Genomic DNA, 20,488 nt, shown 5'->3' with positions numbered 1-20,488 from the left:
ATCTGCTTTCCCCTCCATCCCTGTAACTCGAAACACCCTCTCTCCTATCATGAGCCTGGGAAGAACCAGTATTGAATTTACAGAAACTATTAAAAGGGAATTAGTCCACTCAGCATCAACCAAACTGCTAGAAAGATAGGTTGAAATTTTCATATTCTTTAACCCAAATAACAAAGCACGCCCAACTCTTAAAAAATTACGTTGCCTCCCTCATTTCGTCTTCTTAGAATGCAATTCTTTAGACAAGAGCATTTTCAGGCGTGCTGGGAATTTTTCCAATTTCTTGTGTGGTGTTATAACGCATACAATCAAAACCCATTAGGAACTGAAGTGCCATACAGTATTACAGGTATTTCACAACACAAGTTATATTTCAAAATTTTACACTTATCCTCGGTGAGATGCTCATGTAGCTCCCCAAACACACTTGTTCTTTAATAAGAAATGGCAAAGAGACAGCAATAAACAACATCTTCACACCGATTGTTTACATTTTCGGTTTAGAAAATCAGAGCCCAATAGTTTAAACTTCCTTTAGTTCTTCTACTGACTGTTTTTAAAATCCCCATAAAGCTACTAAATATCTTTTATTAGAGATCATCTTGTCTTCCCTAACCACAAGGGAAATGAAAAAAACCCTTTGTATCGCAATATATATGAAGTTTTATACAAAACAAGTTAATCATAAGATTCATAGCGCTAACACAGAATAGACCTTACCTGCCACAAGTGATCTGTGTGACAACACTTCCCATAAGTTCAAAAACTTTCCTTGGGTTTATCTCATGGCTGGTGGAGTTATGACCCAACTGACCATAGCCTCCAGCTCCAAATGTAAAAACCCCACCTTCCTAAACAAATAAATTATTTGCATTAAAACGACAGTATATCTCAGAAGAAGAAACTTAACAGAAATAGATCTCCTTGTCTGATGATTTTGGAACTGTGGGGAAGAGAGAAAATACACATGCACAAGAGGGCCCTGAGACACAGAAGGGTCACAAGTTAACTGCAGTTATAAAAACGTGGCACAGCTGTCAAGTATTACCTTGTTTGTGTTAAATCGCGTTCTTGTAATTTCCATATTATTATACAATAGTCCTGCCATTAACTTGTGTCATTAATAGATTCTAATCCTTGGTTTTCCTCTTTTCCAGTTTTCTTGATGAACTACAATAGTATATAAACTCACGCTATTAAAAAAGTATAGTTTAGCTTTCAAATTCTGAACATAAATTTTAAAGGAATCACCAAATATAAAGCTGCCCTCCTCAGGCAGATGATGCAGAGTATGACTGAAACAGTCAGCTTCATTATTTGAAAGCGTAAGAAATGAAAAAATTTCAACATTGTTGTAAGGCAAGTAATTTTTTAGAAGTGTTTTTGATTAATTTAATCAAGAAATTAACCAAAAACTTTAATGAAAGAATGTTAAATCAGAAACATTTTCAGAAGTTATATAACTTACCTTACAACAACTTTGAAACTTTCCATTTTCAAATGCTTTGAAATTGTAAAGCTGTTTCTTTCAATTCTACTCTGCATCAGACTGGACCTCTGCTGGAAATCATCACTAAAATGGCAGCGTCCGCTGAGAAAAACCAACAGCCTCATTCACTGAATCAGGATAACAAACAGTGACAGGTTTTTCTGAATTTCAGAAGGACTTGAAGAATGCTTGCACATATATACAGTACTGTCTACAAAAGATATAAATCAAGACCCCTCGTTCTGCAAGGCCTATCATGCAAGAGAAATGGAGCTATACAAATGGGAGACATAAATAATTTGTAGAAACATTTACAGTAAAGTCCATCAGCTTTTAAGCAAGTCCAAAGTTAACTTCTGTACATAAAAAGGGAAAAACATTCAGAATGCAAGTCAGCAATTTTGGGATTACAAAGTTGCCACATCTTTTTCAAAGAGAGAGAATATTTTAGAACAAAAAGCAATTGTTTGTGAACAGTCTTTTCCTTTCACTGCAGAAAACTAAGCATGTATAAACAACGAAAATATGACCACATTTAGGCAGATCAAATTCTTCAAAACAACTTTTAACTTACTGCAGTGTAAAAATTCAAACACATTAAAAAAACATTTTCCAAAATTACAGTTTTTTCTTCAGAAATAAATCGTTTAAAATACTTTCAAAATTCTAATGCCTTCTACAACAATATTCTGAATTCAACAGATTCAGACAAAAAAAATGGGTATTTAGTCACTTGCCCAAATCTTGATCAGCCAGAATTGTTTTCTACTGCTATCAGTACCAAGTTCAAAATATTCTGTTTGTAAACTGATACATTTTATTGAGAGTGATGAACAACAGGAAAAATCAAAATGTTAATACATACTGATTTATACCTAAATGTTGGAAGTCTAATCGAACTATCAAAACACAGAAAGAAAAAGTACAGGAGACAACCATTTAATGAAAGACACATATATATTGTTTTACCCATCACAAAATCAAGGTACTTATCACTTGATGCTTGAAGTACACTATTTGTCACTAAAATGAGTGTAAGAAAGAGCACTAGCATTATACGTTCTATGTTACTCCTGAAAGTTTCCAAATAAATTTAAAAGTTTAAAAATAAAGACTCCAAACATTTATCCAACAGTTATGTATAAGGCAATCTGACACATTTCAGTTCTCTATTTTAATCAGTTCCTACATCGCTGCATGAACGTGCCGCACTGACACAGAAGACGTGATTTTTTTCCAAATTGGCCTCAAAATGAATGACCAACTTTTCATAGAACCTCACACTATAATACGTAATAGGGGATTATGTAAATCTTCAATTTCTTCTATTTGTTTGCCAATAGTATGTGAACAGCTGCTGCGCAACAGCAGCCAGAGAAAGGAGTGAGAATACGAGAGACCCAACTCTGCAGACACCAAGGGCAATGAAGGAGGGTCAGGAGGTGCTCCAGGTGCCAGAGCAGATTCACCTGCAGCCCGAGGTGAAACCCACGGTGAGGTAGCTGTGCTCTGCAGCCCACGGAGGTCCACGGTGGAGCAAATCTCCACCTGCAGCCCACGGAGGTCCACGGTGGAGCAAATCTCCACCTGCAGCCCACGGAGGTCCACGGTGGAGCAAATCTCCACCTGCAGCCCACGGAGGTCCACGGTGGAGCAAATCTCCACCTGCAACCCACGGAGGTCCACGGTGGAGCAAATCTCCACCTGCAACCCACGGAGGTCCACGGTGGAGCAAATCTCCACCTGCAACCCACAGAGGTCCACGGTGGAGCAAATCTCCACCTGCAACCCACAGAGGTCCACGGTGGAGCAAATCTCCACCTGCAACCCACAGAGGTCCACGGTGGAGCAAATCTCCACCTGCAACCCACAGAGGTCCACGGTGGAGCAAATCTCCACCTGCAACCCACAGAGGTCCACGGTGGAGCAAATCTCCACCTGCAACCCACAGAGGTCCACGGTGGAGCAAATCTCCACCTGCAACCCACAGAGGACCCCACACCGGAGCAAGGGGATGCCTGAAGGAGGCTGTGACTCCGTGGGAAGCCCACGCCGGAGCAGGGTCCTGACAGGACCTGTGGCCCCACGGAGAGAGGAGCCCACGCTGGAGCAGGCTCGCTGGCAGGAAGGACTTGTCACCCTGTGGGGGACCCACGCCGGAGCAGTTTGTGAAGAACTGCAACCCGTGGGAAGGACTCACGTGGGAGAAGTTCATGGAGGACTGTTTCTCGTGGGAGGGACCCCAAACTGGAGCAAGGGGAAGAGAACAAGGAGGAAGGAGCAGCAGAGACAATGTGTGATAAACTGATCACAACCCCCATTCCCCATCACCCTGCACCACTTGGCGGGAGGACAAGAGAAACCAGGAGTGAAGTTCAACCCAAGGAGGGGTGAGGAGAAGGTGTTTCAATTCCTCATTACCCTACTCTGACTTTTTATTGGCAAGAAGTTAATTAATTTGCCCAAGCTGAGCCCATTTTGCCTGTGACCATCATTGCTGAGTGATCTCCCTGTCCTTATCTTGACCCACGAGTCTTTTGTCTTCTCTCTCCTGTTCAGCTGAGGAGGAGAGTGATAGAGCAGCCTGGTGGGCACAGCCAAGGTCAACTCACCACAACAGCAAATAGCAATTCACTAAGAAAACTTTCAACAACCACACACACCAATGCCTCCAGCATTTAATTAAAATTCTAAATTAACTTGTTACAATCAGTAATAACAGCAATGCTAGAGGTCCTACAGACAGAAAACAGCTAATCTCTTTTAGGATACACTAATGTAAATTCCAGTATCTGCACGATTTTAATAATGCAACACGGACTGTCATATCAAAAATGCTATATTTTGTATGATCAATTTCACCAAATCTGTCAGAAATTTAAAACTACTGAAAGTTTTCTTGTATTTGATGTTTTCTCAAATATTTAACCACTCTTTCAGTGTTTCCTCAACTTCATCCAATCAACTTTGAAGAAATTTTATGCAGAATTTTGTTTATTATTTCCTATTCAGGTATAACATCTTCTCCTGAAATCATTAAAAAAAAATCTAAGCATAAACATATCTTTAAATATTGTACCTTTGTAAGGGCAGCAGTATGATCTTCTCCACAACATATATGAACGACCTTCTGAGTTCTCAGTGACTTTAGCAGCGTAGGAACATACCTGTCTGAAAGGTTTAATACAGCAGTAGATGGCTTACTTTGAAAATAAAAATCAGAAAACAAAGCTTTGCTCATTTATTCTAGCTCAGTTCCAGTCAAACAAGCACTTCAAAGTTGTTACCATAATGCAATCATCGTGACTGAGCTTCTGTATCTCTGAGATGGAAGTGTTATGACAGAGACTGCTATACTGAAATACTTTGTGGCAAATAGTCCCATTTTCACTAGTATAGGATCATATGTCAGCACATAAACCAAGAAATACGGAACAGTACGTTAGACCTGCCATTGACCATGAAAAAAGAAAACAAATTAGCAGTTTCGAGTTGTTCATGTGCTTCACGTTTTTAAAGCGCTCCTGTAAGTTGACATCAGTTGGTCATAGTTCAGTATTACTAAAGGTATAACAGAACGGAATGCTGAATAATTAGGAAGCACAACTAACTTCCCTCCATCACTAAAACAAATCAATTTTGTCATCTGGTTGCACAAAGGCAATTTTTTAAAAAAAATGTTAATGCTAATGTCTTAAAATTTGTCAGGTACGCTAAGGTGCCTGAAGAAGTCTCTTCAAGACATAAAAAAGGGGTTTTACTGAGAAGTGATGTTATACAAAAAACTGGGGTGATACTTATTCCCAAGAACACGTAGAAGCAACTGAAGGCTCCCAAGAAAATCTGATTTCTGAAAAGTACATGTAATTTTCTTATTACATAACTGTGACCAGATTTATAGCGTTAATTCAGATATCCATTTTAACCACAACACATTTTTCTTATTTTAAATGGTGTTGAGAACAATGAACCAGTAAGAAAATTTGAATTAATGAAACCAGCTATAGATTATTCTATACTGAAGTGTGTATTACAGGAACCTGACAGCATGCACTCCCATCTCGGAGCCAAGCACGCAGATAGTGTGCATGTAACACAATACAACTGACAAATTATGTCTAGCATAACCACTTGCTTAAATCATTAATGAGTATCAACACTCTAGTAGAGGAAACTTTGGAAACGGTTATCTGAAAATTGTGAATTATTATCATAGTGGCCTAAACCAGATATCCACATGGAAGTAAAACAATGAAGATGCCTTAAATGTGTCTAAGGACAACCAAACAGTTTTATAGATTATTGGTTTTGTCAAGCAATTTCATCTACTTAAAATTCAGTTCAAACTGTAACTACTGCACAGTATCTTAATCCAATCCCATTCAGAAAGTTTAAAACAGAAAAATCTAGAACAGGGAAAGACAACAAGTCACGCAGGCTAGAATTTCAACATAACACTGTCAAAATCTTCAAAATATCTTCCTTATACAATCTCCCATGACATCAGCCCTCTCTGACAACATTCAAACAAAGGTTTGTTCTGTCTGCTCCTTTTCTAGCAATACTGCTGTCTTTAGATTCACAAACCAAGACCTTCAGCACAAAATTTTCCTGAAGTAATATTTACTTACCATTATCATCATTAAGACCCAGCTGCCCAAATTTGTTGCGTCCCCATCCAAAAATGGCTCCAGAAAGAGTTAGTACAAAACTATGAGCTCCTCCTGCTGCAATCTGTGCAAAAGGGATTCCCAGCAGAGATTTAATCACATGTGGTGAGTTTTGTTTTTTATACTCGTAACCTAAGCCCAGCTGGCCATATTTATTTTGTCCCCAGGAAAACACTTCACTTCCTGTTTAAAGGAAAAAAAAAAAAAACAACCCCAAAAAACCCCAAGAAATACAATCAATTTAGTTTACTTATATAAAGTTGATTTACTGTAAGAAAAGCTAAAAGTTAAACAGTTACTCTTCAAATATTTTTGAGTTTGAAAATGCATACAAATTACTGACTTCTGAAGCTAAGCATTCTCATGTAATTTGCAGACATTCAACTCAAATATTTAAACAGACTGACAGTATTTAAATCACGTTCAAAAACCTCAAAACTGCTCTTAACATTCCTGTTTCAACAGTGTTAGCTGAGTTTGGTTATTACATAGCAAAATGCTGTTCCACTGGGAGTTCCACTACTGCATATATATTTATGCAGAGATCTTGTTGAAAGTGCATACTGGATGTGCAAAAATTTCCCATTTCCAAACACAGGCCTCATTTAAGCTTTTATACAGTAACACTTATTTTTCACATACTATTTAAATGACATATTTTAAATTTTAAAATATTGTTATTAATGACACGATCGATGAAGCACAAAGTTTATAATGTCATTTGATGCCTTCTAAAGAAAAAAAATATTGTGAAGAATCACAAATCAGAGAGCTATTATGTTAAGATTGCCTCCAAAACAAAATGTTCTACTGAACAAACAACATTTTGCCAAGGTATTTACTATCCTAATCACACAGATATTTTGCTTTTGCTGATACAATATGTTTCAAACGTTACTATTACCCTCAAACAGTAACGTTTCCTGTGTCTCTCCTACCTCCATCTTTCCAGTAACAGTTTTATCAAGAAGAAAAAACAATAAAACCCACTGCCTGGGATACAGGTCTCAGATTTTATTTATCTAAACAGGAATAATCAAAAAAAACAAACCAAAACCAACCAGACAGAAAAAAAAAAAAAACCAAACCACCACTTTAATACAAAACAGTCTTCCTAACATCAAAGAAATCTATGCCAATCATTTATAGTCACATGAACTAATCCATCTGAACAATATCCCACATATAGATCTACAAGTACTATGAAGTCTCCTGTCAAAATGCTTGGTTCATCCTATTTCCCTCCCTGTGTGGGTCTGTGTTTAAGGCCATACCCTTGCTACATCACAAGTATTTCTGCAGCTTCCCTTATAAGCAGAAAAAAGTAAACAACCAAAAAAAAAACCACCCTACAATGCATGTGAAGAACAGAAACACGGAACTGCAAATCCATGAATTGGCAATAGGATAGTGATTCTGTACTTGAAGGTTGTAACTATTTAGAACACTGAGTGAATTTTAAATTACATACCGCTATTGTATTTTTGCACCTCTGACCAACAGAAAGCTTAGCAGCACAATCCTGATACTCCCCCCGCCTATTCTACTGCTGATCTTAACTCAGGCAAAGGGTTACTTGTAAATCTCTGCCTGCCTGTCCTGAAAACAAAGGTCACTAGGTTATAATGGTAAACCCACTTGGGAATACATGACAGCACAGAAAACACTCAATATGAGCCCAGGAAAAGTCGAGGCAAATACAGCCAGTATGGGCTATTATATTTAAAGAAACAAAAAAAATCATTCAGCATACAATTAACGTCTCTCTCCCCTCAGCTTGTTTGATTTATATTTTAACCACACATTGTTAAGAAGCACTGTCAAACTACAACCTTTCTAGAACTGTTTTCAGTTCCATTAACCCTGTCCAGCAGCCACTTCTACCAAATGGAAGTTTTGGCCACAACTCTTCCTTTGTCACAATGAAACAAACAAGCAGCAAATTTAAATTCATTTCTGGAGAGCTATACTAGCCAGACAAGCAATACCCTTCAACAAGTGAGGCCAACTAACTATGTTCTCGTAGCCCCAGCAAAATTTCAAAGATGGATGTTTGACCCACAATGTGACATTACATTAACTATAGAAGCACCAACAAAACAGAGGCTTTGCAATAGAGAAGCAGACAAGGAAGTGGTCATCTGCAAATAACTTGAGGTTACAGCTTAAAATAGACTAGTGATAAAAGTGGCATGCTAGAAGGATGAAAGAGAAATGGGACCAAAAAAAAGGAGAGGTACAAAAATTAATTAAAAAGGAAGTTACATGAAAGCAAGTCGATAAAAAGCAAAAAAGCGTAAGAAAAACACCAGAACACCCCAACATTTGTTTGTATATTTATTTTCTAAATTCAAGCTTCCATCATTAAATTACACTTCCCCTAGCAACCTGTGTTAAGTGGTAGCATGATTTAAAAAAACATTTCCTTTTTAAAAAAGGCCAAATAAATGTTGAAACTTTTAGAATTACCTGGTAAAAAATTACAGAAAACTTCAGGAGAATTTGGCTTACCTTTTGAGAGTGCTAGTGAGTGATAATAGCCACAAGCAACTTGAACAATTTGGATCTCCGATAAGCTTTTAATATTCCTATTGGGGTAAGAAAACAGAGAAAGAATGAAGCTACTAGGTCATGGTATGAGATATAAAGTCACAACAAAGGGTGATACACAAAAAGTGAATACTTTTCACTGAAGTGTATATGAAATTAATTTAAATATGATAACTTTAATTAGAAGCTATTTAGTAAAGTCAAAACTGCTTCTTTTCTAACACGTTCAAGGACAGGTTCTGTCTTCTTTTCAAATTAATAAAGTCAGTGAAAGACCATATGAAGAACTGGGGAGGTTCATGTGTTAGAAAGGAGACGTCACACAGCTGAATGGTGGAAATTAATACTGGATGCAAGAAGAAAATTATTCTTACTAACTTCCAAAAGAAAAAAGCTTTTATAATCTTCTTCATATCAATATTAAAGACTGAATTACTTTCTGTTACAATTTGAACACTCGATTTTTCATCTCTACCAACATTAACTTCAATCAAAACTTCAGTTACAGAGCTATTAAGTATTGCACAATATTGTATGTGTTTGCAACTTCTTTATAAATGTGCATTAAATCCAGTATGCTTTCAACTTTTGACGAGAAAAACAGGAGTTTCTAAAAGGCCTGTGGGCTTTAAAATTTGATACAGAAATAAAAAACCTTTATATTAGTTATTTATATCTTTCATATTTATCCCTATGACACAGATAGCCGTGATAAAGTTATACATTACTAATATTCCAAGGAACCATTACTTTTGTGTGTTTTTCCTATGTAAAAAACAAAATTAAAAAACCTCCAGCTTGCAAACATACAAACATATTGCTACAGACAGTTCCACCGATTTCAGTGAACCTATTCATCACAGTAAAAATGTGCACTTCAGCTAGCTGGAAAGCTTGCAGCATTCTGAAAACAAGCAAGTGAATCTGGCTAGCATTCATTTTTATAACTAGGAGGTGTATTATTTGATCACAGCTAAAAAACTTGGGGGTAAAAACTGAACTACGAAGACTGGATCACAAATGTACCTTCTTCAAAGGTACTCCCCCAACTGGCTCTGAAAGTTTAACATTTTATTTCTCTTTAACTTCTCTTAAATGACAGTTATCAATCCCTATTTACATTCTTGAAATACCCATCCTACTTTTCCAACATAACTCTCATTCTTAGTAGACAACTATTAAAAGGAAAAAAAAAAACCACAAACCAAAAAACCCCAAACCAAGCAAACTAGTAACACCCTTCGCACATAAGTTGACTTTTTGAGAAAGGAAACTAATGCAGCATGCAAGTGCCATAGCTAAAATACACTCTCTAATGTGTGTTTTCAATTATAACAGCAGAATAGCTTAGCCAATGTGATTTAACACATATTTTTTAGAAAAAAAAAGCTTATTATATACTAATTATTTTTAACCTGGGTACTCTGATGCATTCTTCTGTTCCCGGCAAGCCAAGCTGTCCATCAGTAGCCAGACCCCAAGCATATACCTGACCTTTGTCATTTAATGCTAGAGTGTGAGCTTCTCCACATGATACAGCTACAATATTTTGGGCATCCAGTGCACCAACATGCTCTAAGAAAACAAACAAAAAAAAAAGTTAGTGGTTTAAAAAAAAAGCTACTAACAAGCTAGTGTTGTTCAAGACAGTTAGACTCAGTACTAAGATGTCAATTGAAATGACACAGAAGTAAGGCCACAAGTCTGCCAAAGCATCCTTTATTTAAAATAATAGGCATGCTATTCTAGGAGAAGTTAAATTTGACACTCCAAAGTAACCAAACAATAACTGTATCTGGAGCAAATACACAGAAGTGCACAAAACCTGCAGCTTGATCATAATGGTTCCTTCTAATCTTGCCATCTGAAAATGAGTGCAGAAACCCAGTTAACATTAAGGTCAAACAGATTACTGTCAAATGACTACACGTGTAGACATTATGTAAGAGGAAAACATTCCACCACAGCAAATTAAATTCACCTATTCATTATTAACAAAAAAGCCTGCAAAACAAGGGAGGCCAAATTAAAGACTAAAGCTACTGATTTTGCAATGAGCTACACAATGTCCTCTTTATAATGCAAAATACTGTAGAAACAGATCCTAAAGAGTATTTTTTCTAGATATACAGTGCATGCTTCTGAAAAGCAAACACCAAAGTATCTGTGATCTTTTTCCAGTAGCCTGCATCAACACCTTTACATACATTTGGAAATCTCAAAGTTTGTTTTCATGCTTATGATTTGTGATCAGAAGTCTAACATTTTTGGCAAAGCAAAGAAATATCATCAGGGCCCGTCATCAAGGCTCAAATTTTCAACAGTCCCCTTAAATATGAGCCTGCTTGGACATTTTATGCCCAGTTTTCCAACACATAAATTCTGTTCCTGCATAAGAATGGCACACCACTGAAAGAGCCTGTGTATTATCAGTGTAACATGCACTGTAAAACACAGCCCAGCAGAGCCTAAGCCAATCTGAAAACAGGAGCTAACAGCATCTACAACATGACAGGCATTCAGTTTCCAAAATAAAGTGACACAGGCAGCAGACAAATTCATTTTTTTTAAACAGCTGGACTGGTTACAGAAGTTACCACCCCAGTTCTGCCCATTACAGCCTCCACGGCTCTGCCAGGGGAAGAGCTCATGTAAGTGCTCTCCAGTTCAGGCAACACCACGCAGATTAGCTCAGACTATCTTCACCAGCTGCTAAACCAGCCGGGCTGACTCTGCCTAATATGGATTAAGGAACAGTCACACGATCCCTATGGCAAGCAGAGCTCCGTGGGGAGCAAAGAAGGCGGCCCAGTTAAACTGCCACTGGTGACACGGAGGTGGCAAAGACATGCAGCCGGCAACAAAACTATCTTCAGTTAGCAGAAATACATTCAAAAGAAATCATCCACCCATTTGTAAAGATACTGAGCTTCTTTAAACCACACAGTAAAGTTATCCCAATGCATCTTCACATTACAACATTCAACAGCACTGTCAGTAACCTTTAGATGAAAAATTAGGGAGGACATTACAATCCTGATGACTGCTGTGTCTGAGCTTGTTAAAAAAAAAAAGATTTATAGTTGGTGTTTGTCCACTATACGTGAAAACTCATAGAAGACTGTCTTAAAAAAAAAAAAAATTAAAAGTCAGATATTTTTGTTGTGACTTTTAGATTTAAAAGACAATTCAGCATCATCTTCAAAGTGGGTCACAAGTATTCAAAGTTTGACAAGCTGAGTTTCTATGCATGATCATGAAGCAGATGTTTTCACAGGATTGAAGTTTATCAGTTTTAATATCCATTCGCAGTTTCCCAATAGAAGTCCAAATTAGTTCTACAAAGTTACGTTATTAACTACATTTAAAAAAAAAAATCTTTACTTGGCACCAAATCCAAAACTCTGAACAAAGGAGAACTAAAATACTGCATAATGCCTTATCTCCATTTGAAATATTTTATTTGTATCAATTACTGTGCCAAGTAACTTGTAAAACTGCTGTTAACGGTGATTAGAATAAACTCTTAGTAAGCCTTTTCAGTTTGCTTACGTTATGCTACAAGTACTGTCAGAAGCACTGTTCCCCATCTCTCAGGAGCACGCAGATATGACTCACATGCACAGCTCTGGAGGGAGCCCATGTGCACACTCCTCTGCAGTCCCTGCAAGATGTTTACCCACTTCTGCTACAGAACTGCACTAGCAGGAAGCAGAAACACGCATATAACATAGATAGGAAGAAAAAAGCCCAAATAAGTTTTACATTGCATCCTGTAGGCTTTTCTAAAACCTCTTCCTGTAGCACTGCTTATACTGAAAAGTCTTTTATCAAAAGTTTTATTTTTAGTCCTTGAAGAAAATTAAGAACATTGCTTTAATCAGACCTGCTCTACATCACGTATTAGACGATTAAAAACACACAGCATGTTTCTCAGCTATGGCATGCCAAATACTCATTTCTACCACATTCCAGTAGCCAAACCCATACATACAGTGCAATGCTAATCCATGAACTGAAGCAGGTCAGCTCCCCTTGGGATTAAAAACAGCCACTGAGTCTCCCACGACCTTAGGTAAAGTGCTTCCACGCGGGAAATAAGAAATAGTGGCACTGCCCAGCTGCACGGTAGGCAAAGATATGGGGGCACAGCCACATTTCATAGTTGGTTGTTTCCAACTGTCACAAGATGCAATCTGAGCAAAGGAATGCTTTCCAAGTTTAAAATATTGCCCATTCTTGGAAGATCTACTGTGCATACAATTCTCCACAGTTCAGTACTTCTAAACTTACCAGGTCTTTTCCTGGCTTTTTCATGCCCTAGTTGTCCTAGATCATTGCATCCACACGTATAAACAGTCCCATCGTCCAGGACAAACACAGTATGTCTCAGTCCACATCCTACATCTCTGACCCTTTTATTTAAGAAAAAGTCACTTTTTCTGGGTTCTAATACAATCTCTTCATCAATTCCACCCAATCCAAGCTGTCCAAAAGATGCATTTCCCCAGCACAACATGTTTATGCTTCTCTTGATCACAGAGATCTTCCAACTTCACTTTTCTAGAATATTCCTTCTGTGTAGCTGTTAAAAAACAAAAAGAAGGGAAAATGTATGTTTTTTCAGTATTGTCCCTGACATTTATGTTATCCTCTACACAGCATGTAATAAACAAGTTCACTGTCTATATACCAATACCTTGAAGCACTGAACAATTTTGAAGAGTGCGATTTACTTTCTTGGACAGTATTTACATTAACTCTGAAGTAAAATGCATTCCTTCCCATTTCAGACACAACTTTATGATGTGCAGGTCCCCAGTTTTATAAAAGACTTTGTTTCAAAAACTTAAAACTTATTTGCAAAACTTTTCGAATCCCTAATCCAGACCTATACAAAAGGCAGTCACAGCCAATTCTAGCCAGTGGAAATGACCTCAACCATCTTTTGAGGAGACTATACAGGCCAGTTCCTTTACACAGGGAGCTGCATGACTCCAGAAAGCACTGTGTACAGCCTCAAGATCATCCCCAAAAACAACGCTTGACTCACCGCTTGGAAAAAATTGGTCAGCTCTGATCAACCCAGTTACGCAACACAAAGAATAATATGACGTGTCAATCATTACATTTAAACAACCGTGAGTCAACTGAACTTACAATTTGAAAGAAAAATCTCAAGTCCCCAGTCTTGCACCGGCATCGACCCAGGCTACAGCTTCACAGTTACCCTGCAGTAACAGGAGGCCACATGCACAAACTCCCCCATGCAAACCCCCATCCTGAATGCCTAAATTGCAACTACCAGTATTTGTGCTGACAGACTCTGTATGTACTTGGAAAGGATACAAAGCTACACTCCTCCTTCGTCTTCAGTATTGCACATGAAGAATTTATAATGTTTTCACTCTTACTTAGACTAGACTTCCACGACAGTAAGTTTCCCCATATTTGCAAAGCCATTTAAAAAAATCAATGCAGTACAGTGTAAAATTGCTGTAAATTTTCATCTGTGACCATTATTTGGAAGACAGCATGAATAATAGAACGTGGTTTACATATCAATTCAAACAAATAAAGGCTACAATTAAACCTACAAATTCAGCCTTACATTCTGCACGGTCGTAACGCGTATAAACCACCTCAATGTAAAACCGCTCCGAGAAGCAAACTGGTAGTTAACACCTGAGCATTCCCTAAACCAAAGAAGGGTGGAATTCCTACCAGCACAACAGGATGAACTATTTTTCTCTGCAAAAGTCAAAATGCAGTAAGCCAGATGCTTCGTTTTGTGAACTCGTAACAAAAAAAAAAAAAAAGGCAACAACAGAACAGCCAAACAGCTTCAAATATTTTGCATTCTGTTTACCTATCTCAGGAGATGACGCATGATCAGCTTTTCCCTAGCTATCACTGGTTATATCCTACCACATTCAGAAGGGGACACATCAAAATGAGGGCGTCTTGGGTTAAGCCATAGCTGTGCAATCGATCCCACACAGCTGCAGCCGCGGCTGCAAGGCAAGCTTTAACCTGCAACACAAGAAGTCAGAGAACACGGGCGGTTAGAGCGCTCCGGGATTTCCAGGGTCAAGAGTTACCATCTCCGTCTCCGAGGGGGCACAGGGAGGGGAAGTTCTCCTTCCTGCGGACCAGGGATGTCTTTCCACAGAAGGTGGTTTGCTCTGGTTTCTTCTTTTACGGGTCGGCAGCCAAAGAAGTTCTGTACTTTGATCTCGCAGCACGGCGGTGTTTTACCCCCGCGCGTACCCGCGGAAGCCAACGCGCGGTGTCAGCGGCTGGATCCTGCCCCGCGTGACGTCAAACGCGGGTCGCTGCCGCCGCCAAGGGCGGGACGCGAGGGACCCCCCCGCCGCCGCCGTTCCACCGGCACAGGGCGAGGCGCGGGGCCGCAGGAGGAGCGCGGCCGCTGCCCGCAGGCCGCCGGGCTCCGCAAAACCGCCGTGGGCGGCGGCACCGCCGAGCCGGCGGGCAGCGCCCCCCGCCCGGGCCTAGCGCTTCCCTCCGCGGGGCGCAGCTCCCGCCGCGGCCGCCGCCCTGGGGTGCCCGGGCGGGGCGGGGCGGGGGCGGCCCCGGGCCCGGCCCCGGTGGAGAAGCGCGGGTCGGCGGCCGGCCCGGGGCCCCCGCCCGCTCCGAGCGGGGCGGCGCCAGGCGCCGAGGTCCCCTCACCGCGCCCCGCCGCCCGTAACGGTCCCCGCCGCCCGCGCCGGGGCACCGCCGCTCGTCCCGCCCCGCCCCCGCCGCGCTGTCCCGCCGGCCGAGCGCGGCCCCCTCCGCTGTCCCGTTCGCCCCGCGGGGCCGCAGAGGTCCCGCGGCGCGTCACGGCCCGGCGGAACTCACCGGCGAGGCGAGGCGAAACGCTCCGCTCCCCGCGAGGCCGCGCCCAAGCCCGGCCCCGCCGAGGCACCCACCGGCCACCGCGAGGGCGTGAGCAGCCCCGACGCGGAGCGGTGACAGGGCCCGGCCGCCGCTGCTGCGCAGGCGCGGGCGGGGCCGCAGCGCGCCCGCTCCCCCTCCCGCCGGCCCCGGCCTCGTGGTCGGGGGCGGTGACGCGGCGGCGGCGCGGCGTGACGTCAGCGCGGGCCCGCGGCGGCGGGAGGCACCGCCCGGGCGGCGGGGCGGGAGGCGGTGCCGCGTCCCGCCGGCGCCGGGGGGGTGGCGGGCCGAGTCGCGGCGCGAGTTCGGTTCCCGCCGTTCGGTGCGAGGAGGCTGGGCCAGCAGTTGACAACAGAAGCAGCTGAGGAGGGCGGCCGTGACGTGAGCAGCGGCGGAGTGACGCCTTCGCCCCCCCGGTGCGCCCGGGGAGCGGGCTCTGGGCGCGGGAGCTGGCCCCGGGGTGGCGGCCGCAGCTGGGCTGGGCGGGCGCAAGGGAGCGCGACAGCAACAAAACGCAAACGTAACAAATACAGCAGCTTTAAACCCACCCGCGCCGTGTCACGTCGCTATTTTTAAATGGAGAATTGTTTAAAATCGGGCGCGTGTTCTGGGCGCTTCCTCTGTGCCCGCCCAGCTCCTCGTGACGGCGCGTTTCTCCCTCCTGGCGGGTGCGGAGGAGCGGGGCCGGCGGCCGCAGCTCCGGGCGGTCCGCGGGTCCCGCGGCTGCCTCGGCTCCGGCTCCGAGGGCGGGAGAGGGGGAGCCGGGCGAGCGGGCCGGGGCCGACCCGCCGGGCCGGGCGCTGCTCCCCCCTGCCCGGGCTCCTGCGTGGGGCTGTGTCCGGGGCTCCGGAGCCTTCGCGGGGCCGCCGGCACCGGCCGGGGCAGTTGGCTCCGTCCCGCGTTCGGGGCTCCAGCCTTTCCTCGGTGCCAGAGCACACGGAACGTGGGCACGGTAAAACCGTTTTTTGACCGACCACGTATCTCTAGTGGATCAACTAACGATAAGTTTACACGCTAAGCACATGTTTTAGCTCTTCTTCCCCAGGATTTTGCGTAGTGCTGGCAGGAGAATCCGCTGCGGTTTGTTGAAGTGGCCGGGGTTGGGAATCCACGCGGTTTCCTTATTTCGCAGCCTGGGATCCACCTTTATGTAGGTCAGGAAGTAAAAAAGGCCAGGACCAGGCATATTTCACGTGAATTTTGCAAACTGTGGGTAAGAAAGTGTTGTGTTTGGTGTCATTCTGCCCTATAATGGAAGGCATTAAAAAAAAAAAAAAAAAACAACAAAAACCAACGGGGGATGTCTTGGTCCAGCCATTAAACATTCCTTTGTGTATCTAAATAGGTAAGATCCCACAGGACTTCTCAAAATCAGTGGTGGTAGATTTATCAGTAAAGATCCAAACCAGAAATACTAAATTCCTACATAGAGAAAACGAGATCGCTGCGTGGCTGAAAAAGGCTTAATGATGCAGCACTTTTCAGGGTAGCACACACCCAGGTTTGTTATTTAAAGGAGAGATGTGAGTGATTTGCCTTTTTCCATTCTAGCTGGTAAGAACGGAAGGTTAGCAGTCGATGTTTGAGAAAAAGGAGGAAAACATTTCCTTCATTATCTTCTCCTTTTCCCTTTTTTTTTAAGAGACCACCAGGGTAGTAACTGCAAATAATTAAACTGGGAAGTAGATTTTAAATATTGCCACTTATTGTGCAATGTGTCCTCTGACCAGCGTGTGGGGATATGTCCATGTACTTGAAAAGAACATTACATGCCCAGTACAATTTTTTACATAGAAAAGTATTTTGGTATAACTGGCCTAGCGCATTTAATAAGAAATACGTGAAGCGTGGAATAACATAGTGTTGCACAAATATCAACTTCCTGGTGTTACTGATTTTATTATCAATTGAAATTAAATTGTGTTTGATTTTAATATAAATATAGAATTAAGGGATATTTTAGTAAAAATAATTTTATTGTATTTTGAATCTAGCAACCGACTGCTACTCTAAAATCCCCTGTACAGCCCCGTACCAAGGCCGAAGGGACTGGTCATAGATGTTTAGTAGGAACGGTTAGAACCCAGGTAACAAAACACGGGGTGATTTGTAAACTGATTTATAATACATACACAGGACTAGAAGAATGCAAGTAGTTGTCAAGGTCCAGGATTAATGGGAACTGAGGGCAGTGACCGTAACAGCTTGCAGGTACCTGCCAAGAAAACCGTGTCCTTAAGCAGAAGGTAATTCCGGCAGGGGGAGATTGCAACCACCGACTCATGGGCCACCTACTCACATTACACCCCAGACCCATTTCTAGACATTTCTAAACTTTACTGTGCAGAATCAGAAGTAGGAGGAGAATATGTTAATGATTTCTTGGAAGTTGTATACTTATGTATGAAGACTTAATGAATATGTATGAGTGAGTTCTATATAAGGTGCATGATTCTGGTGCCTGGCACGTGTTGTTGGTGAGAGCACTCCCCTACACGTCCGGCCGTCAATAAAGAAGTGTCTGCTTATCTGCATCAAATTGGTGTCGATAAGTTATTTTTATCCCGGATTTTGGTGACACTGGTGTAATAGAGAGCTATTTTATTTTAAAGAATCGTTTCAGTCCTAAAATCAGATGACTGGAAGTTAAATAATTCAAATGTGTCTTCAAATAAAGTATAAGCCATATTTTTATTCTACTTACTACCTATCTTAGCACATTTTCTGTGCCAGAGGAGCCATATCCTGCCTCTTTTAATGCCCTGAGAAAGCCCCTTCTTTCCTGGGGCTAAAGGTACACAGGCAGTGGGGGAAGGGAGTACCTGCGCTGATGCCACATCACTGCTTGGACTCCCTGCCACTCAGTACTACCAATTCTGCATTAAAGCTGCCAAAATGTGGCTCTGCAGTTGCAGTGGTCATGAGGACTGCAGGTGAGCATGCTTGCGCCTCAAAATTCCCAATGTCCATTCTAGTACTTGCAGAAAACCCCAGTGGTGCAAAATCCAGTGGAAACAAGAAATGTAGACCTGGTTAACTTCAGGGAAGGGATATTCCTTCTAAATTACCCTTAGCACAGAGGGTTTCCTATTACAATTGCACTGTCTCCTTATTGATGGTCACAACAAGCAGGACTATTTTCAGTTGCCTTGCCATTATTAAAATAGCAATGCTTGGCTACTGCCTGGTGACTGCTGTCAGCACAATGGTGTTTTTAAAATTGTACCCCGGTTAATCACCCATTCAGATAATACAAAAATGAAAAAAATCATATGCAGTGCTAACTAATAGATACTTTATGCTTTATTACTGGAAAACTTTCAGTTAATATACGTGTTTCTGAAGGCTACAGTGTTGTGGCATTAAACTTTCTGTATAGCTAACAACAGAGATGGGCTCTGCTCTCTGCCTCCATTTTCTCCTGGTGACAGTACGTACTTTATAAACATTAATTCCTCATTTTAAACCCCTTTGTTTTACATTTTGATGTGTCACAGACTACAGAAAATAGAAATGGGTGTCCAGAACAGCTGATAACATGAAATTAGAGATGTCAGCATTCTGCTGTGAGAAATTACTAACCTTTGTGAGAAGGCTTTGTGTAGAATATTCTTGATTAAGACAAAGGAAAGGCTTTAGAATGCCAATAGCCTTACAAACAAGGTACGGCCAGACCCTTTTATGCCATTTCAGTTTTACATTTCATCCTTACAGTCTTCACAGTATCAATATTTGGATATTAGTAAGTAATGAAAGTGCCAATGTAGGCAAGACAGAACTCGCACATACACACAGAGTACGTTCCATGTGCTCTACTACTTTAGCTGAGCATGTGTCAGTTCTCTCTCTGCCCACCCTGCTCACTGTAATGATTCTGGTTAGCTCAAATGCCAATGTGCTTACCAGTAAGACCAATTCTTTATTAACTGGTGGTGATATGGTGGGGAAAAGTGACCAGTTTTTGACCTGTTTGTGAAGGTAAATCACTATGTAAATGCTAAATCGACATTATTACAAGTTCTGTGTCTAACTCAAGGCACCTAATTAAGGGGGCTATTTAAGGATAAGCTGAGGAGTCATACCTTCAGATAAGATCAGCAAAACCAAAAACCCAACACCCCACTCCCCTCATCCTCTCAGGCCTCAAAATATAGCTGGAAACAGCCAAAAGAATGCTCTTCATAGGATGACAGATGTAAAGAAAATGGAAAAGCAGTGAAGGGCAAGGATGAATCCTGGGCAGGAAGACTAGAGTGAAGGAAACAAGCTGACCTTTGTGTTAGGTATGAAGCTCTTGTGCTCACAAACTCCTGCGTGGATCCAATATCCCCAAGCCCACACAGATTGCAGCTGGTGCTCTGAGTGAGTACCCCATATCCTGGCAGTACAGCGGGAGCCACGCAAATGCCCAGGCACCTGCAGGTTGGGGCTGAAGATGCTGAACATTTTTGAGCATCCTACACAGAGGGTTGGGTGCGCAGCCACTTCACCCATGTGGAACGTTCTCTTCCTATTGCTGTGATGTTTCGCGCTATTTCATTGATTTTTCTGGTATAAATAGATCAGCAGGCCAGATGCTAACAGAACACCAGGAAATTCCCATGTAATCTTTTGGGGTTTTTGGCTTACGTGTTGGATGCTGAGTCTCCAGTTCCCATGTCATTATACCAGGCTTTTGGTCAGGCCAAAAGTGATCTTTGATTTTTAAGTTGCAATCCTACAGGAACATAATATCAATAATTGAACCTGTTCTGCCCTGCAGAGACCAATTTGAGAACATGCTGAACCTCAGCTTACAAAATAGCAGCTCCAAGTGGTGCCACATGCTGCTGATTCTGACATGACACTATGTCTTTGCATGGCAGGATGATGAAGCACCCTA

General features: G+C 41.9%; 1 protein-coding gene across 4 annotated transcripts in view; it reads right to left on the bottom strand.

The window, feature by feature from the left end:
• The window catches only part of HERC4 (HECT and RLD domain containing E3 ubiquitin protein ligase 4), a 37,011-nt gene extending 21,320 nt beyond the window's left edge, over positions 1-15,691 (bottom strand). For 2 of the 4 annotated variants that reach the window (XM_074924223.1, XM_074924226.1), the window contains exons 1-8: positions 15,571-15,691; positions 14,579-14,742; positions 13,003-13,294; positions 10,125-10,284; positions 8,671-8,747; positions 6,121-6,342; positions 4,569-4,660; positions 721-851 (exon numbers count right to left, since the gene is read on the bottom strand). In XM_074924223.1, coding sequence (XP_074780324.1) covers positions 721-851; positions 4,569-4,660; positions 6,121-6,342; positions 8,671-8,747; positions 10,125-10,284; positions 13,003-13,228 — 908 coding nt within the window. In that variant the 5' untranslated portion in view covers positions 13,229-13,294; positions 14,579-14,742; positions 15,571-15,691. Of the gene's footprint in view, positions 1-720; positions 852-4,568; positions 4,661-6,120; positions 6,343-8,670; positions 8,748-10,124; positions 10,285-13,002; positions 13,295-13,869; positions 13,941-14,578; positions 14,743-14,862; positions 15,140-15,570 lie in introns of those variants that run through there. The other 2 variants (XM_074924224.1, XM_074924225.1) reach the window with 2 other exon arrangements.
• Between the last annotated feature and the right edge of the window lie 4,797 nt (positions 15,692-20,488).

This window comes from Athene noctua, chromosome 21, assembly GCF_965140245.1.
Source record: "Athene noctua chromosome 21, bAthNoc1.hap1.1, whole genome shotgun sequence".
NCBI lineage: Eukaryota > Metazoa > Chordata > Aves > Strigiformes > Strigidae > Athene > Athene noctua.
The sequence above is the reverse complement of the archived record's forward strand: the minus strand, read 5'-3'. Positions and strand labels throughout refer to the sequence as shown.